Source organism: Abramis brama (genome assembly GCF_963993115.1).
Source record: "Abramis brama genome assembly, chromosome: 17".
In the NCBI taxonomy this organism is placed as follows: domain Eukaryota; kingdom Metazoa; phylum Chordata; class Actinopteri; order Cypriniformes; family Leuciscidae; genus Abramis; species Abramis brama.
In genome coordinates, this window is record NC_139979.1 from 15,226,487 (window position 1) to 15,240,103 (window position 13,617).

The 13,617-nt window shown below is 39.0% G+C and overlaps 1 protein-coding gene across 1 annotated transcript in view; it reads right to left on the reverse strand.

Annotated features, from left to right (window-relative positions):
- The window catches only part of znf804b (zinc finger protein 804B), a 99,978-nt gene that overhangs the window by 17,298 nt on the left and 69,063 nt on the right, over positions 1–13,617 (reverse strand). Inside the window, exon 2 of the mRNA XM_084089465.1 lies at positions 6,059–6,202. Within this exon, the coding sequence (XP_083945591.1) occupies positions 6,059–6,202 (144 nt within the window). The remainder of the gene's footprint in view (positions 1–6,058; positions 6,203–13,617) is intronic.

Genomic DNA, 13,617 nt, shown 5'->3' on the forward strand with positions numbered 1-13,617 from the left:
CTAAGTGCCATCTGAAACTAGAATGATCATTTTTATGAAGCTTGTGTATTTAAGTTCAGTAATTTCACTTAAATGGCAATGAAGATTACCTATTAATTGTCATTTAAGTGAAATTACTGAACTTAAATATACAAGCAGGATAAAAATGATCATTCTAGAAGAAAATTTCAGATGGCACTTTGGCTTTTGCATCTGATCTCTTCATATATATATATATATATATATATATATATATATATATATATTCACACACACTGTATATCCTGTATGTACGTGTGTGTAACATTAAGTCTCTTTTTGTATATTTACATTATGTATATTTACTGTATACAAAATACAAGTGACTACTGTAATATAGCATTACAGTATACAATATTACAGTATAGTGAACATTGTCTGATTACATACAGTACCTGTTCTGTCTACAAACGTTTGAATGATTGAGGACACGGTTGTCCTCCCAAAACTCGACTGTACCTCTTGACCCGCCTCGGCCATTGTTAGGTCATGTTTGAGAACATGGTCCACAAAAGTGACCCTTATTTCATCAGAAACATGTCTACAATCTTGGCCTCTTCTACCTATTTCGCTGTTTTTCCTCTGTTCCTTTCCTTGTTGTTCTTCTATTGTTAGCATTTGCAACACTAGTTGTACTCGGTCTATAATATGCTTGCTAAATGAAGCTTCATGAAATGCACCTCTGAGTTATTTTACAGAACTGGTTGATCATTGGTTTATCTATTCTAACCCTTTACATTTCCCTTCATTCGTAAAATTCAAAATTCACCTCTGCAATTCATTAATCCAGGGCACATTTACAAAAAAAATCTATAGAAAATATTCTTGACAGTTTATGACAACTAATTCAACCATTTTGCATTTAATGACTTATGCAAGGAACTAATGCACGTTTTGAGGGGTAAGACTATTTAAAAGAGAAGCAGTATAATACATTTTGATCAACATGACATTAGAAATTGATAATGTAAGAAATAGCAGACAATTGTAAATAATTGTATGAAAGTATTAAAACATTTGTAATTTGTTCAAAAGAATGAGAAATTGCTTATGATGTGCACAAGTGACTAAATGATATGGAGGTTAAACAACTTTTGAGAATTTCAGTTGTGATCTGAGAAATCTCAGGAGGAGGACGAAGAGCAGGTGAGGGCAGACAGAAGGCAGGAGGAACCAGGATGGAGCAGCCCATGCAGGCGGCCAGGGCGGAGCAGGCTGTGCAGGCGGCAAGGGCGGAGACGACAGAGGGAGGAGCCATGGAGGAGGCAGGGCTGATGACTCCAGGGGGCCGACTGACGGGGGCGAAGCAGGTGGGAGAGGAGACCAGGGTGGAGCCGGAGAGTCGACGAGTCCAGGCAACACCGAGGATCCGGCGGGACATGGCGGTGCCGCCGGCTCTGGTGAATGAGGTGCAGGCGGGGACACAGTAGGGCACGGTGGAGACAGAGGGAGTGAGGACCAAGGAGGAACTGAAGGGAGTGAGGAGTCCAATGGAGCCGGGGGGACGAAGAGACAAGGAGTAGCCAGAGGAGTGCAGTCCAGAGGTGAGGGCAGGCCGACGAATGACCAAGGTGGATCCGGGGGGGACAGGGAGCCTGGTGGAACTGATGACCTGATGGGCCACGGTGGAGCTGAGGGAGGTAGGAGCCAAGGGGACGTTAATGGATCGTCGGGCTGAGGTGGAGTCCTGGTCGCGGAGGTTGGAGGCGGAGCCCGGGGATCCACCGACCAGGCTGGAACTGCTGAGGGGCTGACAGGCAGCGGTGGAAGAAGGGTTGAGAGGTGGTAGATGGGAGGAGGTGGGAGAGGGAGGGTGGGTGGGTTATTCGGAGACAGACTCAGGTTCGGGGACAGAATATTCGGGTTCGGGAGGACTGACGTGAACAGTCTCTGGCTCGGCGGGCGTGACGTGAACAGTCTCTGGCTCGGCAGGACGAGACCCTGGACGGGCGATCTCGGCGGGACAAGACCCTGGTTCAGCAGGCATGACGTAAACAGGCTCAGGCTGGTCAGGCATGACGTGAAGATTCCCTGGGTCTAGCTGTGTTCCAGATCGAGGCACAACGCTCTCCAGACACCGGATGACGGTCTCCCTCCAGTCCAGTGGTGTCTGAGAGGTCGATTTGATGGTTAAATGTGGACCTGATCCAGAACAAGGCTCTCGTGCACAGGTGCACAGGCTCTCGTCGTCGAGGGCACTGGTGACGGCAAGGCTGCAAAAATCCAGGGCAAAAGTAAAAAAGTTTTGGCTCTCCTGAGCTAGGACAATCATTCTGATCCTATCGTCCATTTTGGGCAGTCTGATGCAAAACTTTACTTACAATAATATAACTCAAACAGGTACAGCTAGGCAGAAGGTTCACACACACCAAATACAATGGAGAACAGACAAAGACTGACTGAACTGAAGGAACTTAAAGGACAAATCCAGTGAAAAATGAACCTGGGGTTAATTAACACATGGTTACCGAGTCGATCGTTCCCTGCGATGCGTTTTCATGAAAATCGAATGTAAAGAGTTTTATCTTTAAAAACAGATTAGCTCATAACACTAGTATATGGGGCACAGAGTAAGTAAAAGTAAATCGGTAGTTAATACCACTAACAAGGCTCAAAATAGCCTCACACTAACACGGTAGCATAATGAGGGTCCCTACATGCAAACCGAAGCATTGAGAACTTTGTAAGTGTACAGACAGTTTAATAAGAAGATACTTTATAAAGACAGTACATTACGCGTTTACATGCAGGAGCCATCTTGGAAAACAGTCTCGACTAATCGAGCCACGAACGGCGTGCTAAGTGAGCTTGTTGATAGGAATTACGTTTGTGAAATCTAACGTAGCATGGCGTTCATGGCTCGATTAGTCGAGACTGTTTTCCAAGATATCAACATTTTTTCCTCTCGCGATAAGTTAAATCATTCCAAAAACCATGGCAACGGACGTTGGTAGGTTTATGTACTATATCTCAGCCACTGCACTAGCCATTATTATTAATCGAAGGAGATGGCCTATGTGTGTTTTCCAAGCATTAATGGTAAGGAACGACCCTAATTATACTTGTGAGTGGCACATATGAGGAGTTTCTGGGTGTTTCTCCCTCATGCTTCGAGGTCTTGATTGTGGCATTTGAGGTTTAGAATCAATTATTCCTGTAATTCTTTTGTTTTATATGAATTTAATAAAGAACTCTGTCTCGTATTCTGTCCAAACACACCGCGTCATCTACGTCAGGTGACCTGTAAATGCGAAAAAACTGTTTCCATTGCAGATTTGCGAAATATTTCTTTTTCGAATTGCCTGAAAAACCACCATTTTCAATTCGCAATTTCAGTTTGCGCAATTTGAAGGGTAATGGAAACGCGGCTACAGATGAAAACTGAGTATCAGAACACAGGTGATGCAGATGATGATGATGATTAACTAAACCCAGGTGATACAGATTAACTGATAATGATGATAACACGTGACATGAAGACTGTCTGACACTCTCACAGAATCTTAGCATTTAAAATTCCTTGAACGTATTCATGTTTTATATATAGGCTCTCACCCTACAAACCCAAAAGAAAAGTAATGTAAGATTTTATAACACTTCAATGTTTTTTTTCTCAAGCTATTAAATTGCCTTAGGATCTTTTAGACCCCTAAACACAACATGAGGGTTACAGTGTAACTCCATGTCTTTTCTTCTCTCGTTCTTTTCGCTGGCTGTAAACGCCGTCTCATGCCTCACCTCTTCCTTTCCCTCCTCTTTTTATTGAAGTGAGGACAGCTGGTTGATTTGCATAGCTCTCTAGGAAAGGTTATGTGGCTCTTAAAGATTAATTAAATCAAACCTCTCATCCATGTTTGGTGCACATCAATGCATACTGTACACAAACACACACGCGCACTAAGTGACTGGGGATTATGTGAGTTGTAAAATATACAGGATTGTTCCTCAGGACCAGGGAGCACGGCCAGGCTGTGTGTTTCTAGTGCCATATGTGAACCGGCTGGCTTGGGGTAACACCAAACTGCCTAAAACCGTCAAACTCACAACATGCAAATTTTACACCATTGACTATACACAGTTAGTTTGTCTAACTATTAGGACACAGCTCAAATTTACAAATTCATCTATTACAATTCAGACATAATTATGTATTACTGCGGTATCCGTCATAAAATATCAGAATTTATTACATTTTACACAAACATGAGTAATCTCAACATTTTACACAAGAAAAAAAAAGTTTGGTCACAATTAATTAAACAAAATCAAGAATGCCATGCTAATTTCTCTGTGACAGTGTACTGATGTGAAACACTTGGCTGAAAATCTCATGATTGATTATGGAATATTACGGATGTTTGTGCTGAGCTGGCATCATTCATCTCTGACTCATTGACTTTGACTAACAGGAACAGACACATCTGCACGATGAACAAGTGTGCAGTCATCTGTGGTTTGATCGGAGTCATGTTTGCACGGAGATGAAATCCATCGCAACAACATGTGTAATTACTTTCCTCCCTCTCTCTCTGAATGCTCTTGGTATAACTGTCACTCAGCGGAGAGTTGAGAGTGAGTCACATCTCTCTTTCCCTCTTTCTGTATCTCTCTCCCTCTGTTTTGCATTGGCTTTCATGTAATTGTACATATGAAATGTTTCATTAGAGTGTAGTTTTGTCAGTTTAAAGTTTAGAGTTCTAATGATGTAGTTTTGGCTTATGATGGTTAAGACATGTGAAGTTGTTGGATGAAGACAGTTTAATCAGTCTGTGGGCTGTTCATTGTTAGAAGCCCAGTTTGTTAGAAGCACCCAGGATGATGATGGCCAAGAATTAGCGCTGCACATACAGTGTTTTCTGCTGCGCGAAATGCCAGGGAACATGTTTAATCTCAGATGCCACACAGATGGGCACCAGACTCCAGTCTGAGATCTTGGCACCAGTCGGCACATCCTCAGCTCTCTCCTCCTCCTTACTTCAACTACTCCTCCTATCAATCTACACTGCTATTTACTTAGCAGATTTTTGGTTTCTCTGGATTGATCTGATCTCTTCTCCCTTTTCTTTTTTGCTTAATTATTTTTAATGAAAGTGCTGACTAAATAAAGTATCAAGATGTTTTAACTTTTAATTTCTATAGACCACTTTTAGGATAATATATTTTTTCTCTGTAACAGGTAATATGTCATATGTTATAATGATGGCATATTTGATTAACAATCAAACTTCTACATTGTTCAGTATTATGTGATTCATCATGTGCTGTCTGAGACATACAAAGTTTTGGGTTGTTTATATATTTTTTTTCAACCCGATCTCACAGCAATTCGTACGTATTTTACGAAGTGGCAAATTCGTACAAATTCATACGACCTCACTTGTACAAATTCGTATGATTTTTGCTAAATCGTACATATTTTACGAGTTGCCCAATTCATATGAATTCATACGAATGACCTACCCCTGAACCCGCCCCTAAACCTACCCATCACTGGGGTTTAGACAAATCGTACTAATTCGTACAAGTGAGGTCCTACGAATACATACAAATTAGCCATTCTCGTATTCACTCGTACGAATTGGTCGTGAGATAGCATTGCTTTTTTTTTTTTTAAATAAGTATTTTATGCTCACCAAGGCTGCATTTATTTGATCAAAAATACAGTTAAAACAGTAATTGTTTTTCTTCACCTCACCTGTTTCGAATATCTTTGTTTTTGTATTTATTAAAGATCCTTGTCTCATCCCTGCGCCAGCGTGACAAATTAAGTAAATCTTTAGTCATCAACATTATATGCTAAGAATAATCTGACTATTTGGGAAAACAAAAGCTTAAACTACTTTAATAAAAACAAACAATGGTCAAGCAGTGTTTAACCAAGCACGTTTCTATGCATATACAGAGACACTTTGCTCAAGGTAGTAATGGCTTTATATACTGTAGGGAAAAAGTTGAATCACTGTTCCAAATATTCTTTCATTTCTGCATTCTTTCCTGCTTCTCCATCTAATGAGCTCGACCACCTGCTGTTCGAGTTTACCTGTTTATGTGCGTGGTCATACGAGTTGATGTGGTTGTCAAACTCCTGATGTTTATGGTACTGCTTGTCGCATAGTTCACAATAGAAGTTAGCCTTGGAATCCCCCAGGGCTTTTGCAATGGCTTTCTCTTTCTTAGCATAGTCCTAAGAGAGAGAGAGAGAGAGAGAGAGAGAGAGAGAGAGAGAGAGAGAGAGAGAGAGAGAGAGAGAGAGAGAGAGAGAGTTGGTTAGGCATGTAGATGCTATAATTTAGTTAGACAACTACACTTGACAATCACACAGTCCTTTTAAAAGAATAATAAATTATTTAACTGATTGTTTAAATCCACAAAGAAAATAATTGTATATGAATGGTACATAAAATAATTTTGTTTTACAGATTGTTTTAGCTTAGCTGAATTTAAACATCAAGACTAAAATTACCTGATGAAACAAATCAGCCATCACAGAATAGTTTGAATAGCCGTAATTACAAGTTTCGCACCAACAACAGTTCTAAAAAGATGCTTGAATGTTAGCATAGCAGGGTAACTATGACAACGCGGTCATGGTTCATATTAGTTGCAGGACTGAACTTCTGGCTGTGATAATGATTAGAACTAGAACTAACTGTTCTTAACCACTTAAAAGCAATTTTAAAACAGGAGAAATACAGTGTGAGCTTTGTACTATATACATTTTTTTTTTTTATATATTACACATTTATCCATCATTTTCTGTGAATGTCACTCTCTTCTATTATTTTTTATATCAAATATGTCCAGAAATATTTGTGAACCATTAAAAACATTAACGTCTCAATATACAACTTAATATACAACACATTCACATTTACACACACATACTATACACCTTCAACTCTTCAGTTTCTGCAATTATTAAAGTTGTTCAGATATGAGATTGATAGAGCATCATGTAACATTCACTAATAACATGAACAGGAGTGCAAACACACATACATAGTGATTGTTTTAGCTTTTTGTTGTCCAGACTTTAAAAAACCCCATCTGGATCAAATCTGGATATTATGCAAAAAATCAAATGTTTGCTGGAAGTCTGAACATAGCCTTGATTTATAGCCCTGAACATGATTTATAAGCTGTTTTACTCATGGGGACCAAAAAATGTCCCCACAAGGATTTTGGATATTGCCATCTTTGTGGGGGCATTTGTCCCCATAAAGCAGGGTTTACCAGGACCACACACACTCTTCCTCTAGGGATGGCATCTCTTTCTTTGTTGCGAACTTCACATGAGATAACTTGGTAACTTGGCTACCTGGTAACTTCAAAGGCTCCTGCGATTAATTCAGTATCAAAAGTCTGCTTATACAGACCTCAGGGACCGACATCAACCATACAAACACACTGTGCAGACTGCTCCGGCACACAAACAAGCAAAGTAGATCTCTCTGGAACATCATTACCAGAGCTTTCCCATTATGACACACAGACAGCATAGCTCAACACTGACAACAGGAAAACAAGGTGGGAAAATGTCACTGTGTCTGATCAAGGACGCTCTTATAAAATGATAGTTCCCATGAAGCATAGCGCTTGAACAATTTTATAAAGCTCGTTAACAAGTTTCTACATAGAAAAAGTTGAAGTAATTATGACAATGATACTGATTATGTGCCTTAATTATTGGCCAGAGGGCTTCTGCATTACACAGCCCTGCAGCGTCTGAAAATTCAGCTTTGCCATTATAGAAAAATATATACAGACATCGTTGGCCATTGCTGCATGTGCATAACTTTAGAAAATGTATCTTGCATTCTGTTGTGTTCCACATAGCCGTTTTAAACAAATGTGTCTTACGTAAAACCCCCTAAAAATAAGTCCGGTCGTGGTTTGGTGAACCAGCTTGCAGTTAACTAGTCATTCAGGCAACACACCAACAAGTCGATTTTTAAAATATGTTGTTTTGTTGTACATCCCTACAAATTATATGGTCCCCAAGGGCTTTACAACTCATTTCCAAAATTCATCACCCCCACAACCCCCTTTAAAACGTAACCCTAAATTTAGTCTCGCAGATGTGTGGCGGAGTGAAACGATACAGCGCGAGAGCTGAGAAGAGCCATTCTGTACATCTGTCATTTTAACACGCGCCTAACCCTGAGACTCAAAACAACAGATGTTAACTCTTAATTGCTTTTGGATGCGTTTTGCATCAGAATTAGTTACACATGTTTTGCACTTATTCATCACTCACAAAAGGCAGAACATTGGCTGAGTGATCTGGCAATCACCTGCCCTCTGCCACAAACAAGTTCAATGACATTACTTACTTTCAACAGCAAGGGTGAAATAAATAAAAAAATCAAAGTGTAAAGTTGCCTCAAGGTTAATTTTGCAGTCAATACCTTGATCCTGTCCCAAAAGAACTTGTGATACACCTCAGAATAGCAGAATAGTTAGCACCCAGTATGTATCAGTAGTAGTATGATGCATGTTAAAAGTGTCCATGTATGCATGCCATAACACTAAATGTGTCTGTTTTACTGCTGAATCTACTATTGCAAAAGCAAGTGTTTTGTAACAGCATGCAAATAAATTGATGGAGCATTTGTAGGTTATCTTCTTAATGCTGCTGTCTGGGGAGCTACAAAACACTCTCCCTTACAAATGTACGCAATTTAAATGTGCAATCTCAGTCATTTAGTCTCTCATTCTTTCTTATACTCTGTTTCACTCTCAATTCATTCATACCGCAGTTTGAAAAAGGAATGTGATCTATTATTTTACTTGTTTGGAAGCTAATCATGCCTTTTTCAATTGACAAAGCTTAAACTACTTTAAAAAATGTTTTAAAGAATTGCATTAAAGGCCAGGCAACCGGAGACACAAAGAAGTAATGTTTGTAGAACTCTGAAGACACACACACACGTTGGGTTTCCATGTTTGAAAGGGATATTCCATAGACATAATGAATTTTATACTGTACAAACTGTATAGTCTATCCCCCGCCACTAGCAGCACTATAAAACTTTAAACTACATTTAAAAAAACAAAACTTGATTTATAAGCTGTTTCCTCATGGAGACCAAAAATATCTCCACAAGGATTTCGGATATTGCCATCATCATGGGGGACATTTGGTCCCCATAACGTAGGGTTAACCAGGAACCCCAAAAAACATTATCTAATTTGTTTATATGTATATTGTTTTTAAAAGGTGCAAAAATCTATTTGCAATTTCTATGTCAGTAAAGTTTTATTTTATTAAACCCAATTCTGCCTGCAAATTTTTGAACCAGGCTTTACATGCACAGAACAATAATATTCAATAGTAATTTAGCATTGTATGATGCCACCTGTTGGATGACTGAGGCTCTCATAAGCATGTAACCCCTGCAGAGATGCTCGCGTGTGTAGATGTGTGAGACAGCCTGAACTCATGCTGCCTCGCTCATTCTCAGAATTCTCTTTAAGCGTCTGACTCTGTGTGCCTGCTCTCAGATCTGTGAACTTGCCCGCTTGCTTTTAAACAACATTATTTCTGCTTTCCAACTTGAAAAGCCCTATAATAATATTACCTCTTCATTCATCAGTGCTCACATTACAACAAAAAGTGCCTCTTTTTTTAGCATTTCCCAGAATGCCATTCACAGGTGCCAACTACATTGATTGCTAAGAGCCTATAATAAAAGTGCGATAAAAGCCACTTCTGAATAAGTGAATATGGAATAGGAACACGTGTGGAGAGATGTGAGGGTGGACAGAGGCGGAGCCGAAGGTCTAATTAGGGGTGTCGTGGGATGAACGGACGGAGAAGGGGAGGTTCAAAGCTTTAATGTTCAACCTTTGTAGAGGAGAAGAGAACAAGGTGACACACATCCATAAAACAACTTTAATCCTCTGTTACAGAAAGAAGCTTTTCTCTGCCTGCTCACTGACCTTAACAGCTCTCACATTCAGCACATTAAACACAGGTTGACAGCGAACAGAGCGCCAGGTTTCGCGGTTCACCCATTAGCCTAAAACAGGTTCGCTTTCTCTCCCTCAGACCAAGTACAAACACACCTGGACAGAAATATTACTGAGCAATTTTTAAATTTGTTCTGTTTACCATGTCAGTTCCACTGTAATTAAACAATAATGTCTCTCGCTCTTTTTCTCCTACCTCTCCTATCTGTTTCTGGCACTGATAGCTTGTGCCGTTTGAAATGTTTCATGTTTTCAATGTGTATTAAAAAAGAGAAAAATTACCATAAGCCATTAAGTTTTATCTTTACTCTAATGTTAAGCGTTCAGAAATAAGAGATAATCAGAAAGCGTTTTTAAAATCTTTGACAAGAAAATGTCACAACAGTTTTGCTTTTCAAAGAATATGTTGAAAAGAATTCTTCAGAGCGAGCAAAGTCCCAGTTAATGAATAACACTTTACAATATCTTTCACAAGGCCAGATTGGTTATACACAGACAGACAGGCCTACATGTCTAGATCAAGGGAAATTTCCTGTGTCTAATGGACGTCCAGTCTGCAGCTCTCCTACTGTTAAACAGCAGGAACTCCTTTCCGATTAAACACTCTCCCCTGGTTCACAGCAATCCCCCATCGGCATCTTCTTCCAGATTTGGGCGCCCTCAGAATCATAATGCCCATTCAAACCCAGCTGAGACTAAATCTATACCACTAGCCTAACACATGTGAAGGAAATGTTTAATTAAATATAACTATCCCCAAGTTTCGGCTCAGTAAGATTTTCTTTATTAATTGTTTTATTCAGCAAAGACACATTAAATTGACCAGTAGTGACAGTAAAGACATTCATAATGTTACAAAAAATGTTTATTTCAAATAAATGTTCTTTTGAACTTTCTATTCATCAAAGAATCCTAAAATAATGTATGACAGATTCCAAAACAATATTAAGCAGCACAAATGTTTTCAATATTGATAATAATTAGAAATCAGATTAGAATGATTTCTGAAGAATGTAACATTAATTAATTACATTGTAAAAAATAAATTCAAACTGAAAACTTATTTTTGAAATTGTAATAACATTACACAATATAACTGTTTTTACAGGTTTTTTTTATTATTTAAAAAAATCAGCCTTGGTTAGCATAAAAACTAAGATATTAACTCAAAATGAATATACATTTTTCATACAGTACATTATGCTTAAATTCACTTTAAAATGATTTATTTTCGTTGTTAGTTCTTCATTTTTAATTAATTTAAACCAAATGTTAGAACTTTAGCATCGGCCAGATTACAGTGCGTCCTTACTTTTTTCCTTTAGTCATAACTCGACTAGGGCACAGAGTGAGATGTAGGTCACTTTGTTTGATATCTTGTGCAGGGCTTCTTCTTTTTACCGCAAGATCATACTAGGGCAAAACATTCTTTGCAACTTTGAACGGGCCGGATCAAGGCTGCATCACTGGAGTTTCTATGCAAGCGTGCAAGTGTATGTAGGGAAGTGTTGTGAGATGCCTTCCAACCTGTGTGTGTGTGCATGTGCGTGTGTGCCCGGATGCGGACTAGGAATTTCAATCATTTTCTCTCCCTCTTTCTCTGCCCGTGCAAACATCCAGAACAGAGAGAGGGGCAGTGTTCCAGAGCAGCAGACAGAGAGAGAGATCCCTGTGGGTCTCAAATTAAATTCCTATCATGTCAGGGCAGGAACAGGATTCAATAGTGTTTATTGGCATCTCTTGACCGGAGGGAAATTAAATTCCACTGGCTTGTTTCATCATGGACAGCAGGTTCAGGCCTCCCTCTCTTCATCTCTCACTCCCTCTCTTTCATTGGCTTTGGGTTAAGTGGTTAGGGCCCAGAATTGCCCTTAATTTCCCTGGTAATTTGCCTCTCTGTGTGTTTGTGTTTTGCAGCGTGTGTGTGTCAGCCAGCTGAATCTCCCAGACGGCAATGGCCTCTCTTGCCAAAATCATATAACATTATCATCCTCTTCAATGCATTAAACAAAAAAAACCTAGCCATTATCTCAGACCGGATCAAAGCAATAGGCACAGTGGCCGGTTCTACCTTGACTGGATTTGTTTTCTGTCATTTCTTCAAAGCCTGATTTAATCTCATCCTGAAAGCTTAGACTGCGGATGAGAGAGGCAGATTTGTGCCGCCATCTATGACAGAGCTTTGCAAAAAGAAGACACTGAACAGCATGAGCATGAGTAAGAGGAGAGAGAAACATGTACAGTAGAGACGGTGATGAAACCAGGAAAACATAAAGAGAAATAGGCCAGAGCTGTGGTGCACTGATGTTCTCAAAAGGGAAATGAATGTGTGACTCTGGCTTACAACACACCCATATTGCACATATTATTTAAAAAAAAAAAGAAATTAACACTTTTATTCAGCAAGGATCAAAATCAGTATCAGTAAAGACTATGACATTGTTAGAAACTATTTCTATTTCAGACAAATGCTGTTCTTTTGAACTTTTCATTCATCGAATGTATCACAGTTTCCACAAAATAAATAGCACAACTATTTTGATTGATAATAATAAGACATGTTTATTGAGCACCAAATAGGCATATCAGAATGATTTCTGAAGGATCATGTGACACTGAAGACTGGAGTAATGATGCTGAAAAATCAGCTTTACAATCACAGGAATATGTTACATTTTAAATTGAAATAATATTCCACAATATTGCTGTTTTTACTGTATTTTTTGATCATTTAAATGCAATCTTAGTAAGCATAAGAGACTTCTACACTACATAAAATGTATTTTCGTCCCCAAACTTTTGAACAATAGTGTATATATTGTATGTCTATAAAAAGAGTCTCTACAAAATCTCTCCAAAACTACTGAAAATGTTTAAGTTTGACTTTTTTTTCTAATTTAGTATAACAATTTACTTGAAAAAAAAAATTGATGCAAGTCTTAGTATTTAGTTTGTCCCCCTTTTCTGTCACAAATACCTAGAAATAGTGCCGGATCAGAAATAATTTTTATTCATCTAGCATCATAACATTTCGGTTTTAAATATTATTCCTAGATAATTTCAGTGTGGTTTCAGTCTCAGACTTTTGTACCCCACTGAACACTACAAAGACAGAAGGTGATGAGAGATGAGAATGGTGCTTACTGTGCAGTAAGTGTGTAAGTGTGATGTGTTTGCATCAAGGGTAACAAATGCTTTCCCTAATGTACACTAATGTATCAGTATCACATTGATAAATACTGTGCATAGAAATAGAGATGGGGAACAGAAGAAGCCAGAGAGCAAGAGAGAGGGACTATTTAAGTAAGATGTAGTGGAGTGGTTGGCCCACATGCCGGATCTGTGATGTACTTACTGAGTGGCTTGCAGAGGCACGACCATCTGGCCTAGTCTACAGGCAGACTGATGACAACTGCACTAACATACACCCAGATGGGCTTCACGCAGCCTGCACAGGAGCCCACTCATATACACTGCCGTTCAAAAGTTTGGGATCTGTAAGGTTTTTTATGTTTTTAAAAGAAGTCTCTTATGCTCACCAAGGCTGCATTTATTTGATCAAATAAATGCAGCCTTGGTGAGCATAAGAGACTTCTTTTAAAAACATTAAAAATCTTACCGATCCCA